Here is a 19,950-nt window from a genome sequence, read left to right as displayed (position 1 = left end):
CTCTATTCGTACATGTCTGATTAGTTGTTTTCATATATTGAAAAGTTTAGTGCTCTATAAATAAATGTCGAATGAGCTGTTTTAATCTATTGACAAGTTCAGTGTTGTGTGTGGTCGCTCTCGCACTCCTAATTATTACCTTCACCACTGAAGGACGAAGAAGATTATGTTTTCACACCTGTCTGTCAATCGCCTCCAGGTTGACAATTTTAAACCGATCGTCACGAAACTTCACCACATGGTCGAGTTTATAACAAGGAAGAAGCCTATTGTTTTTGAGGTCAAAAGGTCAACATCGGCCTCAGGTCAAACAACTAAGAAATTTGAGGATTCTAAAATCCTCAAATTTCATCTGATTGACTTGAAATTTGAAGAGGATTTATATTTCAGGCCACTGTATTCAACCACCAATTATTTTTGAGGTCAACGTAAGCCAAAAGGTTAACATAGGCCAAAGGTCAACAACGAAGTGGTATTTCTAAAATCGTCAATTTTCATCCAACGAACTTGAAATTTGAAGAGGATTTGTATTCCAGGTCACTGAATTCAACCACCAATTATTTTTAAGTCAAATTTGTTTTTTGGACTTTACAAGTATCGTGCTCTGCACGACCTCTTTTTACCTGTCCAAATGTTTTTTGCTAAATATGTTGGTATGTGGCGTTTGTCTGTCTGTCTCTGTCACAATTTTTGCCCATAGTTTTCAAGCAATCGTTCTGAAAATTGTTGTGCCTGTAGTTGACCAGCCAAGGACAGCAAAGCTCGATTTTGGTTAAGATCCCAATCCTGATCTGGATACGAGAATTATTTAATTTTAAACTTATTCTTCACCATTGAGAAATGGGGCTAAAACGATGTGTAGCACAATGTCTCAAAAGGTTAAGGATAGATTCACACGAAACTTGGTGGACAGGTTGGGAATGCCACGAGGCAGAACTGTTTCAATTTTGGTGAAGATCTGGATACGAGATTTTTTTTCATTTTTAACGGATTCTTCACCATTGAGAGATGGGGCAAAAACGATATTGAATGATATCTCAAAAAGTTGTGGATGTATTCAGATGAAACTTGGTGGACAGGTTGGGTGTGAAAAGGACTAATTGATTCAACTTTAATGAAGATCCAAATAATGCATCAGCTCGGGGGGTCCTCGTGTGCAAAAAATGTACCCTAAGTTACTCACTATAATTTTTAAGTTGACCACTTCCCTTCACAGAAAAACTTGGTTACCATTTCCATAACCCGGCCATAAGTGCGAAAATGGTGCCTCTTTTGGGGGTTCCAACGGATATTGTCGGGCCAATTATTAGGGGTAGTGGAAATGAAAACGACTGTTACTTTGCAGTCTTACACCTTAGAAACACAAACTACTCCTTAAAATGTCAGCCTTGAGACCCTCTTTCATATGATATGCAAATTAGGTTCATTGGTTCAAGAATTGGGTCACGAGAGGTGAAAAGGTCACAAAAATTTGGGTCAAGTGAAAATCTGACCTATCTCTGAAACATGCCCCACAGAACATGCCACATCCATATTTTACCCTCTCTGAGGGTCTATCCCATCACCATAGGTGCCAAGGAACACAATCATATGAAGAAAGTGGAATTTGTTGCAATAAAAAGAAAACAGCACAGAATGGAAAGCGGTCGACTTTCAATGTGATCACTTTTTAGCCACTGCTTAAACGATTTCCTGTTGGGAAACTTAAATGGTTATTATGTCACGCCCATTCAACCTCGATCGACAAATTAACCCTTAAACTGTTTGCCTTAGAAGACTCTTCCATGTGATATTACCTTTATGGAGATTGGGCCAATAATGAGGTCACTTGAGGTCAAAAGGTCACGGAAATTGGGGTCAAGTGAAAATTTCTGTGGAAAATGCACAACAGCACATGCCAGGTCCATATTTTTTCATCTATGAGAATGCCAAAGGAACACAATCAAATCGGTAAATGACACTTAAATATGGTACCTTGTACGAAACAAACGATTAATTCCCCCAGTTTAATTGCAGGTAGGTTACCATCACAATAGGTGGTACAGGTGCCTCCATTACATAAAACAAAGAGTGATTGTACACATGCTATGCTATATTAGGCATGGTTCTTTGAAAGTTTCTCCAATTTGCTGCAAAATTCCTGTGAAAACGTGAAAAGGCAATGCAGAACAATGTCTAAATATGAACCATGAAGAAGTAAGTATCTCCTAGTTTTCTATGCTTAATTGAAGTGCACTGAAGTTAATTGAACATTGAAGTCAACAGGTTATTCAGCAAAGCAGCAACCGAGTTTGAGGAGGCCAACATTCAAGCCATATTAAATGTCATAGAGAAGAATGAGAATCCCTTCCTCACTCCCCCAAAAGAGAAAATGCTCCACAATATCTTAACCAAGGAAGTCATGTCAGAAGATATCAGAGAACAGCTGCTGAATGTGGAGAGAATCGGCAACGATACCTACGAGAAACTTCGTAGAGAAAGGTACATAGAGAAGACCGTTCGACTGTCAGACACGATTCATCGCACCAACCTTAAAACCTTCGCTGCAATCCACAATAATTCATTTCCACACAAAGGAAAAGCAAAACTCAACAAGCGAGAAGATGCTCAGATGAAACGTACACTGGAGATTGCAAAGAAACGAGGACGGACTACGGAGGAACTCCTGCAGTACGATGTGTGTACAACGTCTCCTCTCTTTGATGACGAAGGCCTCATGACCAAGCCAATTAAAAGTGAAATTGTCCATTAACTTGAAGCTCATCTCAGCGACCAGGACCCAAGAACACCGAGACCTGATGACTCGATGGGATGGGAACATGAATTTGTTGCAATAAAATGAAAACAGCACAGAATGGAAAGCGGTCGACTTTCAATGTGATCACTTTTTGGCCACTGCTTAAACGATTTCCTGTTGGGAAACTTAAATGGTTATTATGTCACGCCCATTCACCCTCGATCGACAAATTAACCCTTAAACTGTTTGCCTTAGAAGACTCTTCCATGTGATATTACCTTTATGGAGATTGGGCCTATAATGAGGTCACTTGAGGTCAAAAGGTCACGGAAATTTGGGTCAAGTGAAAATTTCTGTGGAAATTTCACAACAGCACATGTGAGATCCATATTTTTGTCCTCTATTGGGGTCAAATTTTTTGGAATAGATACAAAAAGTACTTAATAACCACCATAGGGCCTAAACAATAAACGAAAACTGCCACTCCAACATGGTAAGTAAACACATACCAACTGGTGGAATGTGATTCTGGTTTGGAAATGTGTATAAACTTATGAGTCAGTCACTCACTTTCTGACGACACTAAATACATTTTGACATCCTACCTTTTCCGAGTCACTTTGACAAGTGCAAAATGTACAACAGGGATTGTTCGAACCGCGGCAAGGACATCTCCGAGTTCCACACTTTTGACATGTGCAGTGGATTGCAATGTCTTCAGGAATTGGATTGTTCCCCCTGCTTGGGACCAGAAGATCATCGATAAATTCGAAACCAAATTGTCTTGGGTCAGAGGGTTTGTATGATGAGAGGAGGGACACCATCTCTTTTGTAGAAAAGTAGGCTCTTAAAATGTGCAACCGAATGGCATGACTTGTGGGTGGCAGGTGACATCCAAACATGACCGCTTGGCATGATGTTACCTGTGGCTTTGGAGCTGGTTCATGGTTTTCATCGTTGTTCCTTTCTTAAAGACCTGTGTCAGATAGGCTTCTACTTTATCAATTACTGTATCCAGGTTACCTGTCACCACCACAAAGTCCTTTAAGTCCATCTCTGGATTGGCTATTAGAGCAGCATGCTTGGTTCCAACTTTACTTGTGTAGTCACACCCAGTTCGTGTGTGGACAGCGGGCAAAACCTGACACAAACTTCGTCCGATCCTCTTTCAAAGGATATCTATTGGAATGTATCTTGTTGAGTCACCAACCCCAGCCTTCACCCAGAGTTCTTCGAGGCCGTTCGCATTCAGCTCGCTCCAGGAGAACATCAGCAAAATGAACACATCCGTGTCTGACGATAGGACTATGATACGATTTTTACCTTGTTTAACAGCATGCATTGCATGTGGTATAATCCTCATGTCAACCTCTTCGACATTACACTTGAGTTGTGGAACCTTTACAGGTCTCGATGTCGTGGACCAACACGAAACGACGATGCTGTCTGGTCCACACAAACGACTGACTATAATCTCCAACGTAGGAGCACTCCAATTCCGTACCATCGCCTCTGCATGAATGAGGGATTCAAATTTTGCTTTGTTGACTCTGGATGGCCAAAACTTGTCCATTTCTCGAGGGAGAGGGGTTTCCCTGGACACATCATGCAGTTCTATGGGTGACTTCTTCTCTCACCTTTGCCGCTCAGAATCCTTCAAAGACGTTCCCATGTAGGAATCAAACACAAAATCAATTCTCGAGGCACCCTTTGCTGTGGAGGCAACAAAGCCGAGAAAGGCATCACAGAAGTCACAAAAATTTTTTGAACTCTTTGTTTGGATCTTGCGAATGTTTGCCATCACATCAACTATACAGCATGTTCCCATCGAGTCATCAGGTCTCGGTGTTCTTGGGTCCTGGTCGCTGAGATGAGCTTCAAGTTAATGGACAATTTCACTTTTAATTGGCTTGGTCAATGAGGCCTTCGTCATCAGAGAGGAGACGTTGTACACACATCGTACTGCAGGAGTTCCTCCAGAGTCCGTCCTCGTTTCTTTACAATCTCCAGTGTACGTTTCATCTGAGCATCTTCTCGCTTGTTGAGTTTTGCTTTTCCTTTGTGTGGAAATGAATTATTGTGGATTGCAGCGAAGGTTTTAAGCTTGGTGCGATGAATCGTGTCTGACAGTCGAACGGTCTTCTCTATGTACCTTTCTCTACGAAGTTTCTCGTAGGTATCGTTGCCGATTCTCTCCACATTCAGCAGCTGTTCTCTGATATCTTCTGACATGACTTCCTTGGTTAAGATAATGTGGAGCATCTTCTCTTTTGGGGGAGTGAGGAAGGGATTCTCATTCTTCTCTATGACAAACTTTCAAAGAACCATGCCTAATATAGCATAGCATGTGTACAATCACTCTTTGTTTTATGTAATGGAGGAACCTGTACCACCTATTGTGATGGTAACCTACCTGCAATTAAACTGGGGGAATTAATCGTTTGTTTCGTACAAGGTACCATATTTAAGTGTCATTTACTGATTTGATTGTGTTCCTTTGGCATTCTCATAGATGAAAAAATATGGACCTGGCATGTGCTGTTGTGCATTTTCCACAGAAATTTTCACTTGACCCCAATTTCCGTGACCTTTTGACCTCAAGTGATCTCATTATTGGCCCAATCTCCATAAAGGTAATATCACATGGAAGAGTCTTCTAAGGCAAACAGTTTAACGGTTAATTTGTCTATCTAGGGTGAACGGGCGTGACATAATTACCATTTAACTTTCCCAACAGGAAATCGTTTAAGCGGTGGCCAAAAAGTGATCAGATTGAAAGTCGACCGCTTTCCATTCTGTGCTGTTTTCATTTTATTGCAACAAATTCCACTTTATTCATATGATTGTGTTCCTTGGCACCTATTGTGATGGGATAGACCCTCAGAGAGGGTAAAATATGGATGTGGCATGGTCTGTGGGGCATGTTTCAGGGATAGGTCAGATTTTCACTTGACCCAAATTTTTGTGACCTATTCACCTCCAGTGACCTGATTCTTGAACCATTGAACCTAATTTGCATATCATATGAAAGAAGGTCTCAAGACTGACATTTTGAGGAGTAGTTTGTGTTTCTCGGGTGTAAGACTGCAAAGTAACAGTCGTTTTCATTTCCACTACCCCTAATAATTGGCACGACAATTTCCGTCGGAACCCCCAAAAGAGGCACCATTTTCGCACTTATTGCCGGGTTATGGAAATGGTAACCAAGTTTTTCTGTTTAGGGAAGTGGTCAAATTCAAAATTCCAGCGAGTAACTTAGGGTACATTTTTTGCACACGAGGACCCCCCGAGCTGATGCATTAAAATCCAGATCAGGATTCGAGAAATTTTTCAGTGATTCTTCACCATTGAGAGATCGGGCCAAAACCGATGTATGGAATGATATTTCAAAAAGTTATTGGACTCGATATGTTCCACTGGATCAGGTGTTGTGTGGCGGAGGTATACGCTCTACCGAGTGCTCTTTGAGTTTCACCTGTAACACTACCATAGAATAACTTCTTTGGAATGTTTCTGTTTGAGAAAAAGCATTCGTACATGTGGAATGGAAAATCATCTCATTTATTAAATAATTTGGTGTGAATTTTATTTTTTACCAAGCCTTACAGTCTGGGTATCCCATTGTTGTCCTGTTTATTCTTGTTGTACATTATTATTATTATTATATTATGCTGCTGGAATGTTTCCGGTTTATTCCCTTTTAAATGAGTTTTCTCTGCGACCGCTCATCCGATTGACACACAATTTTCACCATCGGAGTGACGACTCATGTCACATTTTTTTTCAACGATAATTATGATGTAGTAGGTCATGTGTTGTGACAGCCATGTTGGAGTTGCAATGAAACCTTTCAAAATTTTCTCCAGAATGACCAGATTCATCCACATGTTCCCCAAGTCTTAGGAATACCAGGGTGTTCACAAATAAATGATAGGTCACAATTTTTTTTCAAAAAAAGACCTTTAACAAGCTAAAATGAGCGAAGATCCTCATTCTCTTAATGATGATGTCATAAAAACGAATATGACGTCATAAAAACGAATATGACGTCATTGTGATGTATCAGGTTTGCGATAAATTATCTCTGCTAATGCCCAGCTTGATTCCCGCAAACAAAATTCAAACAGCTTGCCGAGTTTCAGAGATATTGGTATAGGTGATTTCCATTAGCGGCGATATTATGACATCAACTTTTTTTGTAGGAAGAATTTCCAAAATCGGAGATGGTTCCTGCCTGCGCGTGGGCTTTCTGCATATACATGGCAAGTTTCATGAAGATCGGATGAAAACTCTCTATTCTGAAACAAAGAATGTCAAAAAATAGGAATGAGGTCAAAAAATTGATATGACATCAGTGATGTATCATATGTGCGGTAATTCATCTCTGCTAATGCCCTGTTCGATTCATGCAAACAGAATTCAAAAAGCTTGCCTAGTTTCGGAGATAATTTTTCAGGCGATTTCCATTTGCGGATATATTTTGACGTCATAACTTTTTTTTTTTCTTGGAGGAATTTTCAAAATCGGAGATGATTACTGTCTGCGCAGGGTATTTTTACATATGTATGCCAAGTTTCAGGAAGTTTTGATGAAAACTGTAGGCTGTGAAACAAAAAAGTCCACAAGAAGATGAAGAGAACAACGATGAAGAGAAGATGAAGAGTAAGACTTAGAGATCCTCCACGAGGATCTAAAAATCACCTCCTTCAGAACGGCTAAGAATATCAATCCGAAACTTCATGCAAATGATATACTCGCCTTGGTGAATACATGGTGTAATTTTTAACATCATCGGTCACATGGTCGAGCAGGTATGATTTTTATTTTTTGTAGAATAAACCTTCAATAATCTTCTTCAGAATGGCTTGAGAGATCGAGGGGAAGCTTCACACACACAGTTCTCCAAGCCTTGAGGATGCCAGGTTGTTCACGGATAACGAAGAGGCCACGTGGTCTGGCAGCCATATTGAACTGAACTAAAGTCTTAAATTAATTATTTCTCTTGAATCGCTTCATCAATTGATGTGAAACTTCACAATTATGATCTCGTAGTGATGGGGAATATATGTTTTCAATTTCAACCTGATTGGACACACAGTCTGGCCACCAGAACGATTTAATTATTTGAATCTGGGTTCTCCTTTTTTTATGTCTTTATTATTTTTATGTTTGTTATTGGGTTCACTTGGCTGTGCTTGGGTGGGTTTGAGGGTACAGGATTAGCAGCTGATATATGAATCCTATTGAGGTTCCTCCTGATGACTCGATCTTTGATTTTTGCTTATTAGGGTTCCTTCTGATGATTCCATTGCAGGACCTATTTGGTCTTTCATTTGATTTGAATTGGATTTTTCAAAATCCCATTCTGAATTCAATCAAATAATAATAGAGGACGTCATGGTTCAGGGTCGGGTGTCCAATCAAAGTGGGGTTCCATGAAAGCGGGACGTCTTGGTACCCTGTCATCGCTGTCGACAGTTAGAAAGTAGCAGTTCTAATTATGTTTATTATGAATTACGAAACACACCAGCACACAAACACCATGCAAAACACACCACACAAAACTGCACAAACACCACACAAAACAACTTCTGGTGAGAGTCTGCAATCTCTGATTGCTCTTTCTAGTTTATTTTCTTTCTCACCTCGGCAACATCTCAGGCACCTTTTGACCTGGGAAGCTGATATTTGGACATGACGGTGAACAAGTGATTTGGCCATGAAGGGTATTTTTGATTTATTGATTAATCAATCGATCGATTAATTATTCAATTTTTTGATAAATTAATTTTCAATAGGTTGCACATTCAGATGAAACGGTGGTGGTTTTGGTTTGCCTTTCGCCAATTGATTCAGAAATTTATTATTTTACTATTATTTTTAAATTATGCAATCAATCAATTATTGCACACTGCTCCCTCCCAATTCCATGTCCTTATGCTGCACGGCGGCATCGCCAGGCGCTGAGGGCACCCCCGGCAATGTTGTGCGCTGAAGGATTTGTTATTTATTTATTTGGCATGGAGGCGGTGTACTTTCAATGTACCTCCACTTATTATGTTGTCTTTTTACCTTTTCACTGTCTTCTAGGATATGGAGGAGGATTTAATGAGAGGGAGGATGTGGAATACATCGAAAGAGATGAGTCTGATGGAGAGTACGATGAGGTATTCATGGTTACATGTCTCTTCCCTTCGTCGTCTTGGTGCTTTGATCTGTCTTCTGCCAAGTTGCTTTTCTTACACCTTCCTGTCTTTATCTTCCAATTGGATCACAGTTTGGGAGGAAGAAAAAGAAATTCAGGGGGCAAGGTCCTCCTGTTGCTTCCATTTTGGTGACTGAGGGCAAAAAAGAAGAGGAGGGGGAAGAAGAACAAAATGACTTATCGAAATACAAGCTTGAGGTGATGCATTAACTGCTTGATTACTATGTATGACAGTTGTTGGGATGTGGAGGGAGTTTCTCTGTTCAAGGGGTTATTGGAGGTAATGACATCCACCGATAGTTCCTTTACAAGGACGAACCTTGGATTTGTCGTTGGAGGAATTTTTTTTTTTTTTTTTTAATCCCTTAATATTCATGACTTCCATTCTTTCTCTTCTGAACCCGTTGTTGTTGTTGTTTTCCACCCCCTTGACAGTATCAAATGTTAATGATTCTGCTGTTTGTACAAAACTTAGTTTGTTACATGGAGTGATTTTAAAGTTTAAAGTATTTATGGGGCAAATTTGCTGAGAATTAAAATGGTGCAAGATATTTAACCTCATTGTGGTATGGATCATCCACCTCCCCACCTACCCTTAACCCCCAATATCCTTTTCCTTTCAATATCCAACCTTTCCCAATATCCAACCCTACTGTTGGTGTATACACCATTCTCTCTTTTTATTGTCATTTGCATTTCTGTTGTGTCTTGATCTGTTCTTGTTCTCACTCCTTCACGAGTCTTGACACTGTATATAAGAAAATATCATTTTAATAAAAGCCACACAGGTTTGGGCGGCGTGGGTTCGGGGGCCGTGGGCTCGGGCGCGGAGGGGCCTTGCAGTTTTTAACGGCTTTGAGTCAGGTATGTAGTGGGATTGAGTGTGGTGTGGTGTGGTAATGGTTTAACCCTAGAAAGCTTGTGGAGTGAGTTCATTGACGATCTGTTTTCATGTGCAGAGTTTCGTAGATTATTCCTCACAATGTACATTGATATGTGAGGTTGCTATTAAAATATAAATTGTTAACTTACCAAAACAAATTGCTTCTCAAGACCAAATTTTTATTTAATTTATTAAATTAGTTTGTTTCGAATCGATTAATGATGATGTTTTTTGGTGGGTTTTTACCATCTTCGTATAATCTTGAAAATAAAAACCTTCAAGGTGTTAATTCAATTTTATCGTTTTAGTGATCTTTGGAATTCTTCCCTCAGCGTGAAGATGCATTGTAAAACCAAAAGACTTGTTTTATTGTTTTTAGTTTATTTTTTTTACATCTTGAGCCATTTATTTTTACATATTAATTTCTGAACACTTGAATATTCATGCACTGAATGCGAAGAAGCTTTTGGGTAAATAAATAAATTGCCTCTGCTGTCATGAAAGGATGGACACCTGCCGTGTAATGACATTTAAACTTGGATACACAGGTGTCCATAAGCAGGAACTTCAGTATTATCAAAATTTATCTCGATAGTAATCTCGTTTTGTTGAATATTTCACATTGTTCATTAAAATTCACTTTGAATTGTACTTTTCATCAATGTTTACACCCAAAAGATTCTCAATCTCCCTGTGATCATGTGTTCTATTCTTATCTGGATTCTAAAAAATATTTTCAATTATAAAAGTTGGAAACACCCCTTTTCATCGTCATGTGACTGCTTACCTCAGTAGTAGTCAGGTTCCTTGTGTAATTTTGTTGAAATTTTTTGGAGAGTAGCAAACCTATAGATTTTTGAGAAGTTTAAAATCTATTTAAATAAAAAAATGATGTTTCACATTTTTTCAACTTTTGGAAAGGTTGTTTTGGGGTGAAAAATGCTTTTTTTGAATTCCAATTTAAAAAAATCTGAAACAATACAAAATAACCAACTGATGATGGATTACTGTTAAATGACTAACAATGGATTTTTAAAGATAATAAAATGTTGCATTTTGACTGTCGGTTGCCATGGAAACAGCATTTTTGGAGTGGAATTGCCATTTTTTAATATATATTTTTTTTAAATTCTATTTTCCATCGGATGGCCTAAATAATTGTTAAATATAGTGACCATGACTAACTTACACATAAGTATTATGATTTTCAAGTATTGGAACAGTTGATGGTACTCTCCAGATCCAGCAAGGACGTCGACCAGAAGGATGCAATTGGCAACTTTGAATTCACTGTGACACCGAGGGCCCTGTTTGCACCAAACGGTAGCTTACTGTCATGCACAGACAAGTCGAAGCTAATCCACAACTTGGAGAAGTTTGCCAACAAGGAACCGTCTTTACCAGAAGATGAGCTTGATGCCACACACATGGAACCAGCACCCGCTGATGCTGTAATTAATGGCAGTACTAGCACGAAGGTCACAGTCGTGGATGGAATGGTAGTTGTCCAGAAAATGACCAAGAAACCAGCAATGGTCGTGACAGTGAAGGACCACAGTGAATGTTTCAATGATAGGGTGATGAGTCTGACCAGAGGCTTCGACCATGTAATTCTTGTTTTTGATACATACAAGCAAGATTCCCTCAAGAGCACAACCAGAGATAAACGACATCAAGGAAAGGCACCAGTCCAATATCAGGTCAAGGATGATACCAGTATCAAACACATCACGATGAGTCGATTTCTGTCCCATGATCAAACCAAGGCTGATCTGATGGAGTGCTTGGCAGAGAAAACTCTAGAATACAACCGTGATTTAACAAAGGTGGTAGTCGTTTCGGCATCTGGGCGGACGTCAAGCAACAGGGGTCTCCAATTTGAGGCGATTAATCATGAGGAGGCCGATACGTTGATGATCCAGCAAGCAATAGCTGCAACACACGGGAGATATTGAGCTGACAATATTCTCACCTGATACAGATGTCCTGGTTCTTGCCATAGCAAACTATCATCTCCTGCCAAGACACACATCTATCTCAATGGCATCAAGTATTGTCAAAATCGAGCCAATCTGGAAGGCCGGCCCTAGGTGAGGAGAGAGCCCAGGCATTGCCAGCCTTCCATGCATTCACAGGTGCCGATAATACTGGGCGGTTCGCTTGACATGGTAAGGCAAAGTGGTTCCAGTGCTACTTGAAAGCCGATGACAACATGGTAGTTGACTTTGCTATGCTCTGTAAGGATTCTGAACTGTCAGAGGACCTATTCACAACCTTAGCAAGATTTGTCTGTTCAGGTTATTGTCCAAGTGGTGTCAATATTTCCAGCATCCCTGAACTTCGGTGGCAACTCTTCTGTAAGAACATGGCTGAGAATGATAAGTTACCACCAACTGTCGGTGCTCTGAGCCAGCATATCATGCGGGTACATATCCAGGCATACGTTTGGGGTCAAGCAGCAATTTCTCAGCAAACATTTCTTGATCCATTAAAGAATGGTTTCCACAAGGACACGAGTGGTCAACTCAAACCGACAACAACAGACATTCTCCCTGCAACAAAGGCAATTATCGAGATGATAAGGTGCCAGTGCAAGATAGAATGTTCATCACAGAGATGTTCCTGCAGGGCCAAGAACTTAACATGCACTGATCTTTGCATGTGCAGCACTTCGTGTGAGAATGACGAGGACTCAAACATTGAACGGCATGACCATGATAGTGATGATGACGATGGCAATGATGAGTGACATTAGAGACAGTGATGCCAATTGGCTGCAAACTCATATTTGACATTAAGTACATTTCACTGATCACCATATTCATGCGTTACTTGTTTCAAGATTTGAAAGCAATACATTAAATAAACTGTTATTTGACAAAATGATAGCCGTTTCCATGGCAACCATTGCTCAAAATACAGATATATGTATTCTAGATTAAGAACTGTCCTCGAGTTAACAATTATGCATCATCAGTTGCTTGCTTGCGATTAATTTTGAATTTTCAGAGCTGAAATTTAAAAAAACGGGTTTTTACCCCAAAACGACCTATTTGACCACATTATATGCATTGAAAAAATGTGAAACATGGATTTTCTGTTTTGGTATCGTTTAAGCTTTCCAAAAATGTTGGGGTTAGCTACTCTCCAAAAAATTCCAACGAACGTCAAATTATGGACACAAGGAACCTGACGATAGATGATAATTGTTGCTTCTGGGACAATCATTCAAATGAATGGGGGAAAAGGGAAAAACTATCTGACCCAAGCCCCAAAAGCTCAAAATGGGAGACCCACTTCCTCCCTACCTATCCCCTTCCCTCCCATACAAGCAAATGAAAAATTTAGACTTGCTGATTAAAGCATTTCTTCCCCCCAACATAATCACAGTCCTTTCATATTTTCATTATACTCAGAGCAAACCAACAAATATTTGCCCATGTTCTACTTTAGGGAATAACTTAATTTTCTTATAACATTCATTTCCATCGAGTATATTCACAAAGAATAACTTGGAACTTGGTTCTTGGTTTAAGTATCTTTGAGCAAAGATAAAATGATAAACTTCTCTTAATGCTCTTGTCTGACCACCTCCTGAGCCACATATCATTTTGAGATTGTTGAAAATAGTTTTTCCATTGTTAAATTGACAACGATCAAAGTTTTCAGTCCATTCAAGGATATTAATTTTTTTTTCTTTCCATTCTCAAACTTATTTGTAATTAAATTTATCTGCTTATTTGTTTTATCTGCCTTTCCCCTGGTTATTTCTTCAATAACACTTATTTGATATTTCTCACATTCATTATGCTTCCCATTTAAATACCAAGGCTGATTACATCTCCACTCTTTGGTTTGGTTATTGCTTGGTTCTATCATTTATAAATCGGCAAAAAAGTCGGCGGTGGCCCGTTAAAATCCCCAACCCCATATCTTAACACTTAAATATATTAACACTTATACTTATTAGCATGAGGGAGACAATTGATTTCATTCTCTAAAAAAAAATATATATATATATATATATTATCATCATCAAAAGCTCCTAATGCTTTCTTATTTTCCTCTTCTGTATATAATTGAGGTTTATAACTTCTTATTGTATTCATTTTTCTGTACTCTTCCTTCTTTAAGGTTAAACAGTTGTAATAATGTTTAAAGTTTATTGTTTCCTTGATTATATTTTTCTTTATTCCCTTGAGCTTCTTATCACACCCTTCACGATTATTATTATCAATATACTTATAAGCATAATACTTTGATCTCAATCCCATAAATTCACTCATTTCCTTCCACCCAATTCTTCTGTAAACTTACCAATAACCATTTTATTATTGGATGAAAACAACACATCACCTGACTTTTAATGACTTGTGACATATATATATATATATATATATATATATATATATATATATATATATATATATATATATATATATATATATATATATATATATATCAATATTATCAATCATCTCCTCATATACATCACTTGTCTTAATTTCTAATATCAAACTATCTGTATCAATATATAACAATGACACATTATCCTTATACTTTGGTTTTAAATTATTATAGTAATAGTTATACATTAACGACTTTGACAAGTCAATAATTGATGTTCCCACATAATAGGTTTATACATTTCAATGCTCTCTTTTTTTTCAACTCAAGAGCACAAAAGTTTTCTGAAAACACCTCCACTCGCTTAAAACTTGGTCTATTAATTATCTTTGAAGCCTGTTTCCAAGATGGAGCAAGTCTTATATTTTTCCTCTTCCTAACATTTTCCATAGTCTTTCCAAAAACAGCATTGTTCATTAATTTATAAAAGTCCTTCTCAAAATCTGTTTTTGCTTCTGTTCTCCTTTTTGTATTAAAATCAATACACTTCTTTAACCAATGACTGGAAAATTCATAGGATTTTGAAATTAAAACAAACTCTCAACCCAGCAGATAAATATTGTCTCAAGTTCCTTTGATGCTAAACATAACTTTCTTTATCATTTAATGTCGTAAGTAGTTTTTCTGTAGATTTACCTTCTATATTAAATGACTGTTGGTAATCACTTAACCATTCTTTTCTTGGACTTTCTCTATCATGGGCATAGGGTCGGTCTTCATGTTTGTTATGAAGTTCTTTGGATATTTTAAATCGACCTCAAAATAATATCCAACTTCAGTTTCATCCAATTATTTTTGAGAGGAGATAACAATGTCTTGTAAAACTTTTTCATTGCGTTTTTCTTGAACCCATTTAAGTTTTCCATTGGGTAAAGATTGAGACGTAGCCCACCCATACAAATTGTAAGCATCACAATACATCAGGTAAGAGTTGTCCTCATTCTTATTACTAGTACGTGCCCGTACGTGCGTAGCCGTACGTGCAAAAATTTTTTTTTTTAAATTAAAAAAACTTTCAAACCGCATGCCAGAAGCAACGGCACAGGCCGTTCCTTCACTCTCGCGTGCCCGTACGTGCGTGGCCGTACGTGCAAACCAAAAAAAAAACTTTCAAACAACTACACATGCCGTTCCTTCGCTCTCACAAACGACGACTGGATTGGGGCATTGTGTTTATCTATAAATGCGCATAAGAAATCGAGAAATTATTAGAATACAGTTAGTCATCACTCTCCGGAAGTGGTGCGTGCCCATATGGAATGTTCACATGCATTCCACGAATTATCGCTTGCATTGAAGTAACAAGTGCTGTGATACTTACACACAGTTAATTAAAATCAAGTTTACCTCCCTGTCTTTGCTTGCCATGACATTCGCTGCCATTGACAATCGCCACTCCTACGCCACGGTAACTAAATGGCGCCCTTTCCCCATCGGCCACGCCTACGCAGCAACGTGTCTTGTCATTGGATTGGTAAATAAATGGCCATAACTTGGGAAGCACTTGTCCGATTAATATCAAACCTTGAAAATGCACATACTCAGGTCCCCAGCAATATACCTGGCAAGTTTCAATTAGATCGGACCAGTGGTTGTCGAGAAACAGCGGACACAGACGCACACACAGACACAGACGCGCACACAGACACGCACACACACACACGCGCACACACACACACACACACACACACACACGCACACACACACACGCACACACACACGCACACACACACACACAGACACACAGACACACGCACACACGCACAGGCACAGGCACACACAGACACAGACACAGGCACACACACACGCGCGCACACAGACACACACGCACGCACACACACAGACACACGCGCGCACACACACAGACGCACACGCGCGCACACACACAGACGCACACGCGCGCGCACACAGACGCACACGCGCGCGCGCACAGACGCACACGCGCGCGCACACAGACGCACACAGACGCACACGCGCGCGCACACAGACGCACACGCGCGCGCACACAGACGCACACAGACGCACACGCGCGCGCACACAGACGCACACAGACGCACACGCGCGCGCACACAGACGCACACAGACGCACACGCGCGCGCACACAGACGCACACGCGCGCGCACACAGACGCACACGCGCGCGCACACAGACGCACACGCGCGCGCACACAGACGCACAGGCGCGCGCACACAGACGCACAGGCGAGCGCACACAGACGCACACACAGACTCGCACACAGACGCACAGGCGCGCGCACACAGACGCACACACAGACTCGCACGCGCGCGCACACACAGACTCGCACGCGCGCGCACACACAGACGCGCACGCGCGCGCACACACAGACGCGCACACACAGACGTGCACGCGCGCGCGCACACAGACGCGCACGCACACACAGACAGACAGACAGACAGATAGATAATCAGGAAGATATTTGTTATTTGCTTCAGCATATCTCTTGGAACATACTTGAGATATTCCTCCTCTTTTAGCCTTCTCTATCATTAAAAGCATATCTATAATCACTGATGAATTCCAAATCCTGTTTTGTCATTTTTAACATGGCACTCCAAGCCAAACCTGGGGCTGTGTAATCATGAGCGGGGTTTAATCCATAATAATTTTTATTATGATAGACTGTTCTAAAAGTCTCAAACACATCAGTGAAGAATAATACATCTTTTTTGAGATACAAATCGTGATATTCTCCAAGATTCTTAATTTTAAACTTCTCCCAAACCTTTTTTAGCTCGTTTCATCTCTATCGGAAATATGAGTTTTATTCAATTTGCTATCGAAACTTTCCCTTGAAGGAAGTTGTGTTTCTTTAAACTTCTCAAATGAATACATGTAATCAAACAGATATATTCCCTTTTGTGATAAGAGATCAATCTCTTCTTGATTTGAGAAATGTGATTTAAGCTTTGGGAAGTTTTTAATATTTGATACGAAGTTAGATAATGGACTTGACATAAACTTGAATGTGTCAATAAATCTGACATTGGTTATGGGGGATGTATGAATTGTTTTTGTGAATGAGATGTATTTTTGTTCGGAATGGCAGAAATATCTCCTGATGTCTTTGAAAGTTCATTTATAAATAGATGTGTGTCATTGTGGGCGTTGTTGTGAAGAAAGACAGGAATAAAGTTTGGGGGCTTGTAATTAAGTTTACAACGGGAATGAGCTGGACCTCTATATTTACCAGTAAGATGACAATGATCCCTAACTTTGACCTCTCCCTCAATTTTCTCCTCACAAATACGACAGATACTGTTCTTCCTAAATTCCTTTTTCTCTCCCTTTGTTATTGACATTGGTTTATAGGTTTTAACCATTATTTCTCTTTGTCTTATACAGTCTTTTTCCAATCGTCTCCTCTATAAAGTTCTAACTTTTATTTATCACCAACAGATGATTTGATATCATAACAGAAACCACAAGGAGTATGTTTTTGATATTTATTTGTGTATGATTTATTTGGATTTGGAGAAACAGTATCTATCTTTTCAAGGATACTTTCAAAAGCAGCATATATTACAAATGGATGTTTGTTAGATTTGTTGTAATCTTTGAATGATATTTTCTTTCCTCCTTTTGGTATATTAGTTGCAGTTTATTTATGATTACTACAGTATTTTGAATGTGGATTTAATCGTTCTTTCGTATGAAAGAAGTTGAGACATCTCTTTCAGGGAGGGATATGTTTTATTTGTTCTATTGAATACTTGTGAGGTGATTGGTCTTGATAAATTTTTGATACAAGCATAATGTGAATTTTTCCTTGAACTATAACAAAGAAGGTCAATGTGTGTTTCATCATTTTTATAGTTATTTGAAAATTTTAATATTTGAACTTTGTATCTGTTAATCCATATACATTAGCAGATAGATTCTTAATTTTCTCAAATTTAGGAATATCTCTCAATGACATTGGAAACTTTAAATCTTTAACATTTAATGGATTCTCGTATTTCTTATAATGTTCAACCCTTTCAGGTTTCCATTGTGGAGGATGTAAGTGAGCAAAAACAGACCATAGAAAGCATTTATTATATTATCTTTGTTTTGAATATTAACAACCGCTTTCTTAAGTTTTTATCTCTTTTGGTCAATCAATATAAGAAGAAGCTTTAAGAGGATTTGATTTTAAGATGTGTATATCTAAAAAGATTATTTTTGTAAAAGCAAATCCACTACCAACTACAGTGTTATCAACATCTTGTTCTTGTCTCTGGAGTTCATTGTCAACATCACATCTTACAAAATCTTGAGATGATGTGATAAGGTGAGGGCTGTCCTCATTTAGGGAGTAGTTTCATCACCTTCTCTTACCATATTCAATTTTACTCTCATATAAAACTTAAAAGTTTTCATTTCACTTAATGTGTTTTTAATTAGTTTCAATACTTTGTTTTACCATATCAACAGCTTCAATGATTGAAGATGGTTCAGGGTCTTCAAAGCGAAACAATCTTATTTTTATATGTCCTTTAAATGCCCCATCAGTGTTTTCAATAGATAATTTAGTTGTCCCCTTCCCTTTCTTCATTCTTCTCGTGTTTGCATGATTGAAGGTGTCTCCTATAATTTTTTAAAAGAATATCAATATTTCATGCATCGCAATGTTTTGTTTCTTGTTCAAATGGAGATATTTGTCTGAAAATATTGAATGTGTGTTTGTTGGTTTGAAGGTGTTTTTTATAAAATTTATATTCATGATTACAAATGTCTCAGTTCGTTGTATTTATCATATATATCGCAAAATTTTGCTTGAACTAAAATTTTCTGGATGAAAATTCCATTTAATTGATAGGTGAATCCGTGTTTCAAACAACTTTATCCACCAACTTTTTTTACTTCATAAATACAATGTATCAAGACACAAAAGAAAAGTTTCAATCAATCTCTACATTTGTAAAAGATACTGAGAAATATGTTGGGGATGTAAAATTGAATAAAGATAAATATAACAACTATTTTGTAAAAGCAAATCCACTACCAACTACAGTGTTATCAACATCTTGTTCTTGTCTCTGGAGTTCATTGTCAACATCACATCTTACAAAATCTTGAGATGATGTGATAAGGTGAGGGCTGTCCTCATTTAGGGAGTAGTTTCATCACCTTCTCTTACCATATTCAATTTTACTCTCATATTTATCTCATTTTACTCCCCATATCTAGTGCCCAACTGTGTCTGCGGACGTCCTCCTGCGTCTTATTAGGAGGTTGGTGGCAGGATTTGCACTCCAGCCACCGTAAAACGCTTCATTCCGCAAAACGCAAAAAAATCTGAAAACCCACTCCGTGGGAGTACCTCCCTGTGCAGCTTCCCTTCGCAGGGCAGCTCACCGGATGACGGGATTGGGGCAAAGCCTTCGGGACCCCCAATCTTTGATAGGAGGGAAACCACGGGGTAACATCCCTGGGTCAGATTGCGGGAGAGTGTGTCGGAGTGGTGCTGAGGTGTCGTCCACCAGACGGCGGTCTCCTTGGGTTAACCTGAGGCGGTCCCTTCGGGTGGGTGCCTGGAATGTCCTATCCCTAAGAGAGGATGATCACCTGTCTCTGTTATCATCTGAGCTCAAGCGTTTGGACATCGGGATTGCAGCTCTCTCTGAGGTTCGGAGACCGGATTGCGGCGAGATAATGGTGGGTGGTTACACCTACTATTGGTCTGGTCGCTCTGATGGTTACCATACCCAAGGAGTT

At 39.1% G+C, this 19,950-nt stretch overlaps 1 protein-coding gene across 5 annotated transcripts in view; it reads left to right on the top strand.

Moving 5' to 3' along the window:
• LOC147016291 (zinc finger Ran-binding domain-containing protein 2-like) overlaps positions 1-19,950 on the top strand; it is a 104,359-nt gene that overhangs the window by 54,381 nt on the left and 30,028 nt on the right. For all 5 annotated transcript variants that reach the window (XM_085844886.1, XM_085844885.1, XM_085844884.1 and 2 more), the window contains exons 5-6: positions 8,828-8,904; positions 9,015-9,140. In XM_085844886.1, the coding sequence (XP_085701012.1) occupies positions 8,828-8,904; positions 9,015-9,140 (203 nt within the window). The remainder of the gene's footprint in view (positions 1-8,827; positions 8,905-9,014; positions 9,141-19,950) is intronic.

This window comes from Eptatretus burgeri, chromosome 11 (assembly GCF_056783735.1).
Source record: "Eptatretus burgeri isolate ZD-2024b chromosome 11, Ebu_testis_v1, whole genome shotgun sequence".
NCBI lineage: Eukaryota > Metazoa > Chordata > Myxini > Myxiniformes > Myxinidae > Eptatretus > Eptatretus burgeri.
This window is presented reverse-complemented; position numbering and strand designations above follow the sequence as displayed.